The 14,297-nt window shown below is 51.0% G+C and overlaps 1 protein-coding gene across 1 annotated transcript in view; it reads left to right on the top strand.

Moving 5' to 3' along the window:
- The window catches only part of LOC134528402 (trypsin-2-like), a 37,290-nt gene extending 23,543 nt beyond the window's left edge, over nt 1-13,747 (top strand). Inside the window, exons 5-7 of the mRNA XM_063362000.1 lie at nt 5,469-5,588; nt 9,470-9,622; nt 11,573-13,747. Of these exons, the coding sequence (XP_063218070.1) occupies nt 5,469-5,588; nt 9,470-9,622; nt 11,573-11,731 (432 nt within the window). The 3' untranslated portion in view covers nt 11,732-13,747. The remainder of the gene's footprint in view (nt 1-5,468; nt 5,589-9,469; nt 9,623-11,572) is intronic.
- Nucleotides 13,748-14,297: the final 550 nt, after the last annotated feature.

The raw sequence follows: 14,297 nt of genomic DNA, 5'->3' as shown, positions 1-14,297 counted from the left end.
AAACCTCCGCCCACCTTGGTGGCACAGCAGCTAGGCGGTTCCCTCACCTACAACCACCTTCCACCTCTATCGCGCAGCAGTTGGGTGGTTCCCTCACCGAAACCTCCGCCCACCTCGGTGACACAGCAGTTGGCCGGTTCCCTCACCTACAACCACCGCCCACCTCTATCGCGCAGCAGTTGGGTGGTTCCCTCACCGAAACCTCCGCCCACCTCGGTGGCACAGCAGTTGGGCGGTTCCCTCACCTACAACCACCGCCCACCTCTATCACGCAGTAGTTGGGTGGTTCCCTCACCGAAACCTCCGCTCACCTCGGTGGCGCAGCAGTTGGCCGGTTCCCTCACCTACAACCACCGCCCACCTCTATCGCGCAGCAGTTGGCCGGTTCCCTCACCAACAACCACCGCCCACCTCTATCGCGCAATAGTTGGGTGGTTCCCTCACCGAAACCTCCGCTTACCTCGGTGGCGCAGCAGTTGGCCGGTTCCCTCACCTACAACCACCGCCCACCTCTATCGCGCAGCAGTTGGGTGGTTCCCTCACCGAAACCTCCGTCCCCCTCGGTGGCACAGCAGTTGGCCGGTTCCCTCACCTACAACCACCGGCCACCTCTATCGCGCAGCAGTTGGGTGGTTCCCTCACCGAAACATCCGTCCCCCTCGGTGGCACAGCAGTTGGCCGGTTCCCTCACCTACAACCACCGCCCACCTCTATCGCGCAGCAGTTAGGTGGTTCCCTCACCGAAACCTCCGCCCACCTCGGTGGCACAGCAGTTGGGCGGTTCTCTCATCTAAAACCACCGCCCCCCTTTATCGCGCAGCAGTTGGGTGGTTCCCTCACCGAAACCTCCGCCCACCTCGGTGGCACAGCAGTTGGGCGGTTTCTCACCTACAACCACCGCCCACCTCTATCGCGCAGCAGTTGGCCGGTTCCCTCAACAACAACCACCGCCCACCTCTATCGCGCAGCAGTTGGGTGGTTCCCTCACCGAAACCTCCGCCCACCTCGGTGGCACAGCAGTTAGACGGTTTTTCTCACCTACAACCACCGCCCACCTCTATCGCGCAGCTGTTGGGTGGTTCCCTCACCGAAACCTCCACCCACGTCGGTGGCACAGCAGTTGGGCGGTTCTCTCACCTACAACCACCTCCCACCTCTATCGCGCAGCAGTTGGCCGGTTCCCTCACCAACAACCACCGCCCACCTCTATCGCGCAGCAGTTGGATGGTTCCCTCACCGAAACCTCCGCCCACGTCGGTGGCACAGCAGTTGGGCGGTTCTCTCACCTACAACCACCTACCACCTCTATCGCGCAGTAGTTGGGTGGTTCCCTCACCGACACCCTCCACTCAGCTCTATCGCGCAGCAGTTGGCCGGTTACCTTACCTACAACCACCGCCCACCTCTATCGCGCAGCAGTTAGGTGGTTCCCTCACCGAAACCTCCGCCCACCTCGGTGACACAGCAGTTGGCCGGTTCCCTCACCTACAACCACCGCCCACCTCTATAGCGCAGCAGTTGGGTGGTTCCCTCACCGAAACCTCCGCCCACCTCGGTGGCACAGCAGTTGGGCGGTTCCCTCACCTACAACCACCGCCCACCTCTATCGCGCAGTAGTTGGGTGGTTCCCTCACCGAAACCTCCGCTCACCTCGGTGGCGCAGCAGTTGGCCGGTTCCCTCACCTACAACCACCGCCCACCTCTATCGCGCAGCAGTTGGCCGGTTCCCTCACCAACAACCACCGCCCACCTCTAACGCGCAGTAGTTGGGTGGTTCCCTCACCGAAACCTCCGCTTACCTCGGTGGCGCAGCAGTTGGCCGGTTCCCTCACCTACAACCACCGCCCACCTCTATCGCGCAGCAGTTGGGTGGTTCCCTCACCGAAACCTCCGTCCCCCTCGGTGGCACAGCAGTTGGCCGGTTCCCTCACCTACAACCACCGGCCACCTCTATCGCGCAGCAGTTGGGTGGTTCCCTCACCGAAACCTCCGTCCCCCTCGGTGGCACAGCAGTTGGCCGGTTCCCTCACCTACAACCACCGCCCACCTCTATCGCGCAGCAGTTGGGTGGTTCCCTCACCGAAACCACCGCCCACCTCGGTGGCACAGCAGTTAGGCGGTTCCCTCACCTACAATTACCTACCACCTCTATCGCGCAGTAGTTGGGTGGTTCCTTCACCGACACCCTCCGCTCACATCTATCGCGCAGCAGTTGGCCGGTTACCTTACCTACAACCACCTACCACCTCTATCGCGCAGTAGTTGGGTGGTTCCCTCACCGAAACCTCCGCCCACCTCGGTGGCACAGCAGTTGTGCGGTTCCCTCACCTACAACCACCGCCCACCTCTATCGCGCAGTAGTTGGGTGGTTCCCTCACCGAAACGTCCGTTCACCTCGGTGGCACAGCAGTTGGCCGGTTCCCTCACCTACAACCACCTACCACCTCTATCGCACAGTAGTTGGGTGGTTCCCTCACCGAAACCTCCGCCCACCTCGCTGGCACTGCAGTTGGGCGGTTCTTTCACCTACAACCACCGCCCACCTCTATCGCGCAGTAGTTGGATGGTTCCCTCATCGACACCCTCCGCTCACCTCTATCGCGCAGCAGTTGGCCGGTTCCCTCACCTACAACCACCGCCCACCTCTATCGCGCAGTAGATAGGTGGTTCGCTCACCGAAACCTCCGCCCACCTCGTTGGCACAGCAGTTGGGCGGTTCCCTCACCTACAACCACCGCCCACCTCTATCGCGCAGCAGTTGTGTGGTTCCCTCACCGAAACCTCCGCCCACCTCGGTGGCACAGCAGTTGGGCGGTTCCCTCACCTACAACCACCGCCCACCTCTATCGCGCAGTAGTTGGGTGGTTCCTTCACCGAAACCTCCGCCCACCTCGGTGGCACAGCAGTTGGGCGGTTCCCTCACCTACAACCACCGCCCACCTCTATCGCGCAGCAGTTGTGTGGTTCCCTCACCGAAACCTCCGCCCACCTCGGTGGCACAGCAGTTGGGCGGTTCCCTCACCTACAACCACCGCCCACCTCTATCGCGCAGTAGTTGGGTGGTTCCTTCACCGAAACCTCCGCCCACCTCGGTGGCACAGCAGTTGGCCGGTTCCCTCACCTACAACCACCTACCACCTCTATCGCCAAGCAGTTGGGTGGTTCCCTCACCGAAACCTCCGTCCCCCTCGGTGGCACAGCAGTTGGCCGGTTCCCTTATCTACAACCACCGCCCACCTCTATCGCGCAGTAGTTGGGTGGTTCCCTCACCGAAACCTCCGCCCACCTCGGTGGCACAGCAGTTGGCCGGTGCCCTCACCTACAACCACCTACCACCTCTATCGCCAAGCAGTTGTGTGGTTCCCTCACCGAAACCTCCGCCCACCTCGGTGGCACAGCAGTTGGCCGGTTCCCTCACCTACAACCACCTACCACCTCTATCGCACAGCACAAGGCCGGTTCCCTCACCTACAACCTCGGCCCACCTCGGTGGCGCAGCAGTTGTGCGGTTCCGATCTCTCGTACCGGAGATTTATTCTATACCAAGTTTTTAATAGTCGGAAAATTTTAAGTTGAGGTTTTAATGTTCTTTCTCCCAATATATGAAGCTTTAATAAGTCCAATAAAATAAAAATAATAAGTTTCTTACCTACAATCACCTCTTGCTGTATGATAGGCAACACGTCGGCGTTGCTAGCGCCACAATTTGCCTACCAACCAGGCGTTATCGGTGCCTGGCAAAATGACAGTGTGTCTTAGTATGTCTTTTTGTCAACAAAATGAGCAATAAATTTTAGATTATATCAACATTATCCTAAGGAATAACCAGGATTAAACGGAGAAAACCATCATACGTCTTTCTAAATGGAGCTCATGAAATCACAAAAAAATTACATTAAAAATTATTACACATAACTTCTGTTCACTTTTGAACTTCTTCTTTGTTCTGCAAGGATAGAGTTCTATAAAAGCCAGAATTTTTTGTGTAATTTAAAAAAATTCTCACCAATCGTAAGGGGAAAGAGCGGGTCCCTATATTTATAGGGTTATCCACGAGGATATACTATATACACAGAATATGCGATCCTAATAAAACTCGCAAACTGTAAGAACTTATTATTTTTAATATATACCAGACTTAACAAGTCACAAAAATTAAAAAATGCAAACATGAAATTATCACAAAGTATATAACCTTTCTCAATTAAGGAGAATATAACACAATATCAATAAACTATTCTTAAAATTTACTTTGCCTAAATCTTTCTACCACCTAACTAAAAATAACATGGTAACTACATGAAAATCTTCACAGATGTAACTTCGTATCAATACATATACTGGAATCTATAACCACATTGTAGCTGTATTACGATCATATTGTTTAAATTCCAATATGTGTTAATTTAAGCGATTATTAATATATTAGCGAAAAAAAACAAAACATAATGCACAGAATTCGTTGAAAACCTCGCTTTTTCAGATGAAAAAAAAAACATCATGAGGTGTGTTTAAGTAGCTGGGAAATGCCAATCAATAATTAACCCCCCTCCCCCCACCCCTCGCCACCTGAACAACTGGTGACCACTTGCTATCGAGCGAAGATTATTGCTTCAATTAATTTACCAGTGTGTTGTGAACCCTCCATCCAGCCACCGTATTTCCCGCGAGTGTTCACAGACGTCTGAGATTACTACCGTTATGGCAAAAGATGAAGTGCTTTCATCTGGTGAAGCTCGAAATGAGAAACGTGAACCATTTTCTTCCCTGGCGGTTTATTTATTTATTTATTTTTTTCATTTTCAACTATTAACAACAACGTGGCTCCATACTTCAAACTCTTTTAAAGTTCCTGGTTTTCAACAAGTTTTTCTTTTCTTTGTTTACATAGTTATAATGTGTTTAACTTCAAACTTTCATAAAAAAAATTCTTTTAACTTCCCGAATTTGGTTGAAAGGAAGCCTATTCTTCTTTGATATGTGAAAGAAACTATATCTTTTACATATTGTTTGTGTGTGTTCGTCTTCTATGCGTTTGCGTATCGTTCATCCGACTGAGTTGAAACTTTGTACAGTTATTGTTGGCACTTTCGAGAAGGTTTCGGACACTGTGCCATCAATGTACAATAGGTGACGCACGTATCGTATAGTTTACTGTGTACTGTAAGTGTAACAGTGTACTGACAATGTACAATGACCATCAACTTACAATAAGTGGCGGATAATTACCATGAAGTAATATAGGACATTTCCTATTTTCTATGGTCCGAATATTAATTGAAAAAAATATTTTGACATTCGTAATTTTATTACGGTAAAACATTTTTGTTTATTATTACAAAATTTATAAAAGGTGAAAGAGGAATTGCAAGGGATGCTGGGAATTAGCTAGTAGATGTGTGTGTATAATCTACTTTGGGGAGCTAAAAGTGTTTATAAGGAAAGTAAATAGAGCGGCCATGTTGCAGGTGTCGCAAGAGCTCACCAGCAACAAGTACGTGAAGTTGGTATCCCTGCCGAGCCACACCAACATGCCGCTGCCTCCCGGCACCTGGCTCACCGTCTGTGGCTGGGGCGCCACCGGCTCCGTGAGTGTGCTTCCGCACTCCGCCCTCTGCACTCCGCCTCTCTGCACTCCGCACTCTCTGCTCTCCGCACTCTCTGCACTCCGCACTCTCTGCTCTCCGCACTCTCTGCACTCCGCACTCTCTGCTCTCCGCACTCTCTGCACTCCGCACTCTCTGCACTCTGCACTCTCTGCTCTCCGCACTCTCTGCTCTCCGCACTCTCTGCTCTCCGCACTCTCTGCTCTCCGCACTCTCTGCTCTCCGCACTCTCTGCTCTCCGCACTCTCTGCACTCCGCACACTGCACTCCGCACTCTCTGCTCTCCGCACTCTCTGCTCTCCGCACTCTCTGCTCTCCGCACTCTCTGCTCTCCGCACTCTCTGCACTCTGCACTCTCTGCACTCCGCACTCTCTGCACTCTGCACTCTCTGCACTCCACACTCTCTGCACTCCGCACTCTCTGCACTCCGCACTCTCTGCTCTCCGCACTCTCTGCACTCTGCACTCTCTGCACTCCGCACTCTTTGCACTCCGCACTCTCTGCTCTCCGCACTCTCTGCTCTCCGCACTCTCTGCTCTCCGCACTCTCTGCTCTCCGCACTCTCTGCACTCCGCACTCTCTGCTCTCCGCACTCTCTGCTCTCCACACTCTCTGCACTCCGCACTCTCTGCTCTCCGCACTCTCTGCTCTCCGCACTCTCTGCTCTCCGCACTCTCTGCACTCCGCACTCTCTGCTCTTCTCACTCTCTGCTCTCCGCACTCTCTGCTCTCCGCACTCTCTGCTCTCCGCACTCTCTGCACTCCGCACTCTCTGCTCTCCGCACTCTCTGCTCTCCGCACTCTCTGCTCTCCGCACTCTCTGCTCTCCGCACTCTCTGCTCTCCGCACTCTCTGCTCTCCGCACTCTCTGCTCTCCGCACTCTCTGCTCTCCGCACTCTCTGCTCTCCGCACTCTCTGCACTCCGCACTCTCTGCTCTCCGCACTCTCTGCTCTCCGCACTCTCTGCTCTCCGCACTCTCTGCTCTCCGCACTCTCTGCACTCCGCACTCTCTGCTCTCCGCACTCTCTGCTCTCCGCACTCTCTGCTCTCCGCACTCTCTGCTCTCCGCACTCTCTGCTCTCCGCACTCTCTGCTCTCCGCACTCTCTGCTCTCCGCACTCTCTGCTATCCGCACTCTCTGCACTCCGCACTCTCTGCACTCCGCACTCTCTGCACTCCGCACTCTCTGCTCTCCGCACTCTCTGCTCTCCGCACTCTCTGCTCTCCGCACTCTCTGCACTCCGCACTCTCTGCACTCCGCACTCTCTGCTCTCCGCACTCTCTGCTCTCCGCACTCTCTGCTCTCCGCACTCTCTGCTCTCCGCACTCTCTGCTCTCCGCACTCTCTGCTCTCCGCACTCTCTGCTCTCCGCACTCTCTGCTCTCCGCACTCTCTGCTCTCCGCACTCTCTGCTCTCCGCACTCTCTGCTCTCCGCACTCTCTGCACTCCGCACTCTCTGCTCTCCGCACTCTCTGCTCTCCGCACTCTCTGCTCTCCGCACTCTCTGCTCTCCGCACTCTCTGCTCTCCGCACTCTCTGCTCTCCGCACTCTCTGCTCTCCGCACTCTCTGCTCTCCGCACTCTCTGCTCTCCGCACTCTCTGCTCTCCGCACTCTCTGCACTCCGCACTCTCTGCTCTCCGCACTCTTTGCTCTCCGCACTCTCTGCTCTCCGCACTCTCTGCTCTCCGCACTCTCTGCTCTCCGCACTCTCTGCTCTCCGCACTCTCTGCTCTCCGCACTCTCTGCTCTCCGCACTCTCTGCTCTCCGCACTCTCTGCTCTCCGCACTCTCTGCTCTCCGCACTCTCTGCACTCCGCACTCTCTGCTCTCCGCACTCTCTGCTCTCCGCACTCTCTGCTCTCCGCACTCTCTGCTCTCCGCACTCTCTGCTCTCCGCACTCTCTGCACTCCGCACTCTCTGCACTTTGCACTCTCTGCTCTCCGCACTCTCTGCTCTCCGCACTCTCTGCTCTCCGCACTCTCTGCTCTCCGCACTCTCTGCTCTCCGCACTCTCTGCTCTCCGCACTCTCTGCTCTCCGCACTGCACTTTGCACTCGGCGTTCCGCACTTTGCGTGCGCGTGCCAACTTCTAAAAAAAATAATAATCGCGTGTCATGGTGGACGCAGCTGGTCTGTTTTGGAGGTTATGTAATCATGCATTTCATTGTTTGTTCAATTACAAACAGTTTCTGTTTGATATTTGAATACTGGCGAATTATAAAATGACTTGCTTTAAATTAAATATTTTTTAACAAATTTTTTTAGCTATTCTTTATAAAAACACTTGCGTCAATGTTTACAACGTGTTATTTGACAGTTGTGATAACGAAACGAGTGCCTATGTTAGCCTCGTGAGCAGAAGTCATCACTATGTCTATATCATGTTTTTAGTGGAAAGACTTGGAGTCAGGCATCGGAACAAGCGTTCGCTCGTGGAAGTTTGTGGTCGAAATAAAATAATTAAATTCCAATTTGCGAGAATCATTAGTTTTAACGATTTTAGAGTAATTATTTTAAATGTCGCTGATATAATCTAACCAACTTTCCATTATAGTTAAGATCGTCTAGAGGTTCAAAAAAAAGGTGGTTATTATTTTATGACGTTATATAATGTATTATTTAATGAAGTAATTTGAGGCATATAGTTTGGTGCATTTAATTGTTTCAAAATCGAATATATTATATTTTTAGATATAAGATATTATGATATAATAATCTTATAATATTACACCAAACTATTAGTTTATGTTAAACAAAAAAAATATAAAAATGTCTATCAGCATTATGTATAACTTACTACAACTTTTAAGAAAATTGCATTTTTTATTAAAATTTAAAGTTCTGTTATTCGAATTTACTTATAAATTTGAAACACTTGATACTATTACTTTCCAACTAAAGAAGCATAACACGTTGATATAAATCAATTTTGGTATTCTATTCGTGTAATATAAGTTACAGACCATTACCAAATTTAATTGTTTTTTTTTCTTTAAAAATTTAAATATTACATTTAACTATCATGTATAACATTATGTTTTTTTAGTTGACTATAATAGATAGTATTTATTATTACTTAAAAGCATAACTTAGGGAAAGAGTGGACAGGTGGCGTAGCGAATTCTTTGATCCTTCAGCTATCCAGTGGTGTAATTAAATTTTGGACGGAGTTGATAGAAATGTAGCTGCAACGCCGAACTGTATCCCCCGATTTTGTTATCATTAGTTCTTTGACGCGATAACGTCTTATAAATCGATGAAAGCCGGCTGCACGCACGAAAAAGGATGACTCATTGTCCCGTTACGCACATTATCCCGTTACGCTTTGTTCTGTTACGCTCATTGTATACTTGCGCCATATCTATCTCTCTTTCACTCGATTGGAACAAACAACTTTTTGACTTTTTCGAGGCACATTAAACATGAAACACTCTCATTTGTTTCCTACTTCTCCTATCATCGTCCTATCCTTAACAGAATAACAAAGATTGGAAGAAGTTAAATAGCAAACATGTGCAAAAGTTACAGTTAAAATAATCTCTTCGTTAAAGTAACAAACATATTTGAATTAATGAGTGCAAACAAAAGTAAATTTATCAATTAAATTGTAGATTTCATTTCACTCCATCTTTGTATCCATACTAAATAGTGATGATTCAATAAAAAAAAAGATTCAATTTTATTCGTAAAAGTATGCAATCATTTCATCAATGTTTTGTCATGACGTTGACACGTTAAACCATCGTCCGTGAACCGACTTTACAGACGACCAATGTTTATTTTTTGAGTGCCTCCCACTACGGAGACGCGCTCACGCGGACTGAGTTGGAAGAGTGGCCGTGTTCTGGGCCGCAGATCTTCGACCACGGACTGCCGCCCACGCTGCAGAGGACCGACGTGCTCGTGCTGAGCAAGCAGACGTGCCAGGACGACCCCACGCTGTCCGGACACATGGTCATCACTGACGACATGATCTGCGCCCAGGAGGAGGGCCACACCGCCTACAAGGTGAGGCTGGGCGATGCAGCCTTCAGGCACGTCAAGCGCAGTTGCGGATCCAGATTTCAGAATAGCCAGAGAAAAAAAATGTCTTAAAATACTACATTTGTATTTAATGTACTCGCACTACACATAACATCCATCAGCCTCCAGGTTCCTGTGAAGCCACTCTTCTAGCCCAGCGGGTGCTGTAGTGGTGGAGGGGACATGTTTTCTGGATCTGGTAGATTCAGTAAGACGGGGCTCTGGACTATACAGATCTGCAAGCACACTCCCAATCTACCCTTAAAGGGCGCACATTTGGGAGGGGTGGAAGGAGGGTGCGTTGGCCTTCGGGCCTCCGAAAACATACACATAACATCCAACCACCAGATTTTATGATTCTACAAGAAATCCATTAATTATATTAAAATATTTTTATTGGTTTCAGAAACAATCATTTTTGTCGGCAATATTAATGTACCACACAACTGGTTTTTCAGGAAGGGGGGGGGGGGGCACTTGCCCCTGGTGGCTTCCCCCCCCCCCTTGGATCCGCCATTGCGTCAAGGTCGGCGTCTTCAGCTCTGTCACCTAGGCGCGTGTTAAATAAAATATAAATATCTAACACGAACAAAACACGGGGACTTTGGTTCTTTAGAAATGGGTTACATTTTTATTGAATATATATACATATTTTTTTTCATTAGTCAGCTCGAACTCAGTACTCTGAAGTTTAGGCGTATCCCAAGCGCAATGTTTACTATTAATTTTTTTAAAATTTTTTTTATTAATTTAAAACTGTTATTGGTTTGAAGTTTACGTTCCTTTGATTTCCGTCAGTTTGAGAGATTGTGAGATTCTCATGAGATATTAGAATTTTCTTATGAAAGAATTTGTTTTCTCCGAAATCAAATGGGAGGTTATTTTGAAAGCTTTAATGATTATGAGTCGTGTAATTAAAAACTTCACCTGCTAAGGAATTTTAAAGTATCTATTATTATTTTCATAAAGATTAAAGCAGGAAAGTTTACTACTTGTTATTTGAATTGTTTCAAGAAAAATCCTTATAACACCGAATAGGTTGACCGCTAATTAGGACCATTCGTTATACCATACGGATTCAGGGTGTCCACAAGGAAAAAATATTCCGTACCATCTTATGTGAGAAAAAAGTACTAGATTAAAAAAAAAGTACTAAATTATAATTTGTTATGGTTTTAATAATTTAGGAAGTTATAATGCAATTGCAATGCTCTAACTTAAATATCACCACACACACACACACACACACACATATTCCACAGTTTAAAAAAAAATATTACGCTTAGTAATAAAACATATTGGAGTTACTGTAATATTATTATATCAAAGAAAAAAAGTATTAGATCTGAGCGTAAATGTACTAGACCACTAAAAAACTTATAAAAGTACTAGATCTAGTACGGAAGTACTAACTGTGGACACCCTGTGTGATTAATATATAAGAGTATTTATTTGGTGTGTTGATGGGGGGGGGGGGGGGGTGTTAAACTCCGACCAGAGTGAATCCGCGAAGTTGACGGTTGTTTATCTCCTTAGCGCAGGCGGATGTCCGTGCTTGCGGCTTGTGGTGGTTGTGGTGGTTGTGGTGGTTGTGGTGGTTGTGGTGGTTGTGGTGGTTTTGGTGGTTTTGGTGGTTTTGGTGGTTTTGGTGGTTTTGGTGGTTTTGGTGGTTGTGGTGGTTGTGGTGGTTGTGGTGGTTGTGGTGGTTGTGGTGGTTGTGGTGGTTGTGGTGGTAGTGGTGGTTGTGGTGGTTGTGTGGTTGTGGTGGTTGTGGTGGTTGTGGTGGTTGTGGTGGTTGTGGTGGTTGTGGTGGTAGTGGTGGTTGTGGTGGTTGTGTGGTTGTGGTGGTAGTGGTGGTTGTGGTGGTAGTGGTGGTTGTGGTGGTTGTGTGGTTGTGGTGGTTGTGTGGTCGCACGCGCGCGCTGTGTGCTTCAGGGCGACTCGGGCGGCCCGCTGTTCCTGCGCTCGGAGGACGGCGACATCCAGGTGGGCGTGGTCTCCTGGGGCGACTTCACGGGCCAGCAGCACCACCCCACCATCTTCTCCCGCGTGTCCAGCCACCGCCACTGGATCCGCATGAAGTCCGGGATATGAGCCCCTCTTGAGCTGCACTTGAGTTCCCCTCTCCCGCCCGCCTTACCGCTGGAGCTGCGTCACTCTACCCTGGGCTCCGCAGCCGCGCCGCTCTACCCTGGGCTCCGCAGCCGCGCCGCTCTACCCTGGGCTCCGCAGCCGCGCCGCTCTACCCTGGGCTCCGCAGCCGCGCCGCTCTACCCTGGGCTCCGCAGCCGCGCCGCTCTACCCTGGGCTCCGCAGCCGCGCCGCTCTACCCTGGGCTCCGCAGCCGCGCCGCTCTACCCTGGGCTCCGCAGCCGCGCCGCTCTACCCTGGGCTCCGCAGCCGCGCCGCTCTACCCTGGGCTCCGCAGCCGCGCCGCTCTACCCTGGGCTCCGCAGCCGCGCCGCTCTACCCTGGGCTCCGCAGCCGCGCCGCTCTACCCTGGGCTCCGCAGCTGCGCCGCTCTACCCTGGGCTCCGCAGCCGCGCCGCTCTACCCTGGGCTCCGCAGCCGCGCCGCTCTACCCTGGGCTCCGCAGCCGCGCCGCTCTACCCTGGGCTCCGCAGCCGCGCCGCTCTACCCTGGGCTCCGCAGCCGCGCCGCTCTACCCTGGGCTCCGCAGCCGCGCCGCTCTACCCTGGGCTCCGCAGCCGCGCCGCTCTACCCTGGGCTCCGCAGCCGCGCCGCTCTACCCTGGGCTCCGCAGCTGCGCCGCTCTACCCTGGGCTCCGCAGCCGCGCCGCTCTACCCTGGGCTCCGCAGCCGCGCCGCTCTACCCTGGGCTCCGCAGCCGCGCCGCTCTACCCTGGGCTCCGCAGCTGCGCCGCTCTACCCTGGGCTCCGCAGCCGCGCCGCTCTACCCTGGGCTCCGCAGCCGCGCCGCTCTACCCTGGGCTCCGCAGCCGCGCCGCTCTACCCTGGGCTCCGCAGCCGCGCCGCTCTACCCTGGGCTCCGCAGCCGCGCCGCTCTACCCTGGGCTCCGCAGCCGCGCCGCTCTACCCTGGGCTCCGCAGCCGCGCCGCTCTACCCTGGGCTCCGCAGCCGCGCCGCTCTACCCTGGGCTCCGCAGCTGCGCCGCTCTACCCTGGGCTCCGCAGCCGCGCCGCTCTACCCTGGGCTCCGCAGCTGCGCCGCTCTACCCTGGGCTCCGCAGCCGCGCCGCTCTACCCTGGGCTCCGCAGCCGCGCCGCTCTACCCTGGGCTCCGCAGCTGCGCCGCTCTACCCTGGGCTCCGCAGCCGCGCCGCTCTACCCTGGGCTCCGCAGCTGCGCCGCTCTACCCTGGGCTCCGCAGCCGCGCCGCTCTACCCTGGGCTCCGCAGCCGCGCCGCTCTACCCTGGGCTCCGCAGCCGCGCCGCTCTACCCTGGGCTCCGCAGCCGCGCCGCTCTACCCTGGGCTCCGCAGCCGCGCCGCTCTACCCTGGGCTCCGCAGCCGCGCCGCTCTACCCTGGGCTCCGCAGCCGCGCCGCTCTACCCTGGGCTCCGCAGCCGCGCCGCTCTACCCTGGGCTCCGCAGCCGCGCCGCTCTACCCTGGGCTCCGCAGCCGCGTCACTCTACCCTGGGCTCCGCAGCTGCGCCACTCTGCCCTGGGTTGCGACGCAGTCCGATTGCTGGCTCTGTCTGAGATCGTGTGTCATTCAAACCAACCCTCCTCACGTCCCGGTGACTTGATTCTTGTGAATAATAACTGGCCCGGGTTCCATTCACCAGGTACGCTTGTGTTTTACGTCAAGTCGCTACCTATCTGTAGTTTTTCGTTCAGATCATGGGAAAAGATTTTTGGAAATGATATTGTATTACAAAAAATTTGATCACTAAATTAATATTTTGATAAAACACAATTTTAAAATAAATATGAAAATAATTTTATAATTAACTTACTTTACATTGTTTAAATGTGGCAAACATGTTTAACTCAAGTGCATAGGTTTAAAGTTTATAGTTAATTCTTGTATGTACTCTAACAACGGGGGAAAAATTTTTACTCTTAAATTTACTTTGTGTTTATTATTTGTCTCATTGGAAATAAAGGTAATTTCTCGTGCGCAACTGTTGTTTGTGATGTTTATTTCCATATATCCCAAAAACCTAAAAGAAAAAATATATATATATTAATGAAAGTTCACCATTTATACGCTTCGTTCCATCTTAAGTTGTCAAAAAAATATAAATTTAGTTGTTAGAGTCATTGCATGATTACTTTAATGGTTTTGCAGCTGAGAAAATAATGTTAATGTTAAAAAGGTTTTATTGAATTTTCTTCGGATTTGTTTGTGAATGTGATTTTATGACATACCTTATGTTGATAAAATTAAGGCTCTAAATAATAGAAAAACTAATGAAGTACATAAATATGGTATCAACTTTCTTCTTAATGCAAACGGTAAGGGATTCAGTGAAAGTTGAAAGTAACTTTAATTTTTTTACTATTTCATATGAATTATAATTTGAATAGTAACATTATTGGGGTACTAAATATATCATCCTTACATATAATAAGCAATACAGTTGAGTTAAGAAAGCTGCCTCACTCAGAGTAGATAAAGCCATTAGGTTTAAAATAAGAACATGCTAATATTTGGTTTGCCACAGAGTATTA

Source organism: Bacillus rossius, chromosome 1 (genome assembly GCF_032445375.1).
Source record: "Bacillus rossius redtenbacheri isolate Brsri chromosome 1, Brsri_v3, whole genome shotgun sequence".
Taxonomy (NCBI): Eukaryota; Metazoa; Arthropoda; class Insecta; order Phasmatodea; family Bacillidae; genus Bacillus; species Bacillus rossius.
The sequence above is the reverse complement of the archived record's forward strand: the minus strand, read 5'-3'. Positions and strand labels throughout refer to the sequence as shown.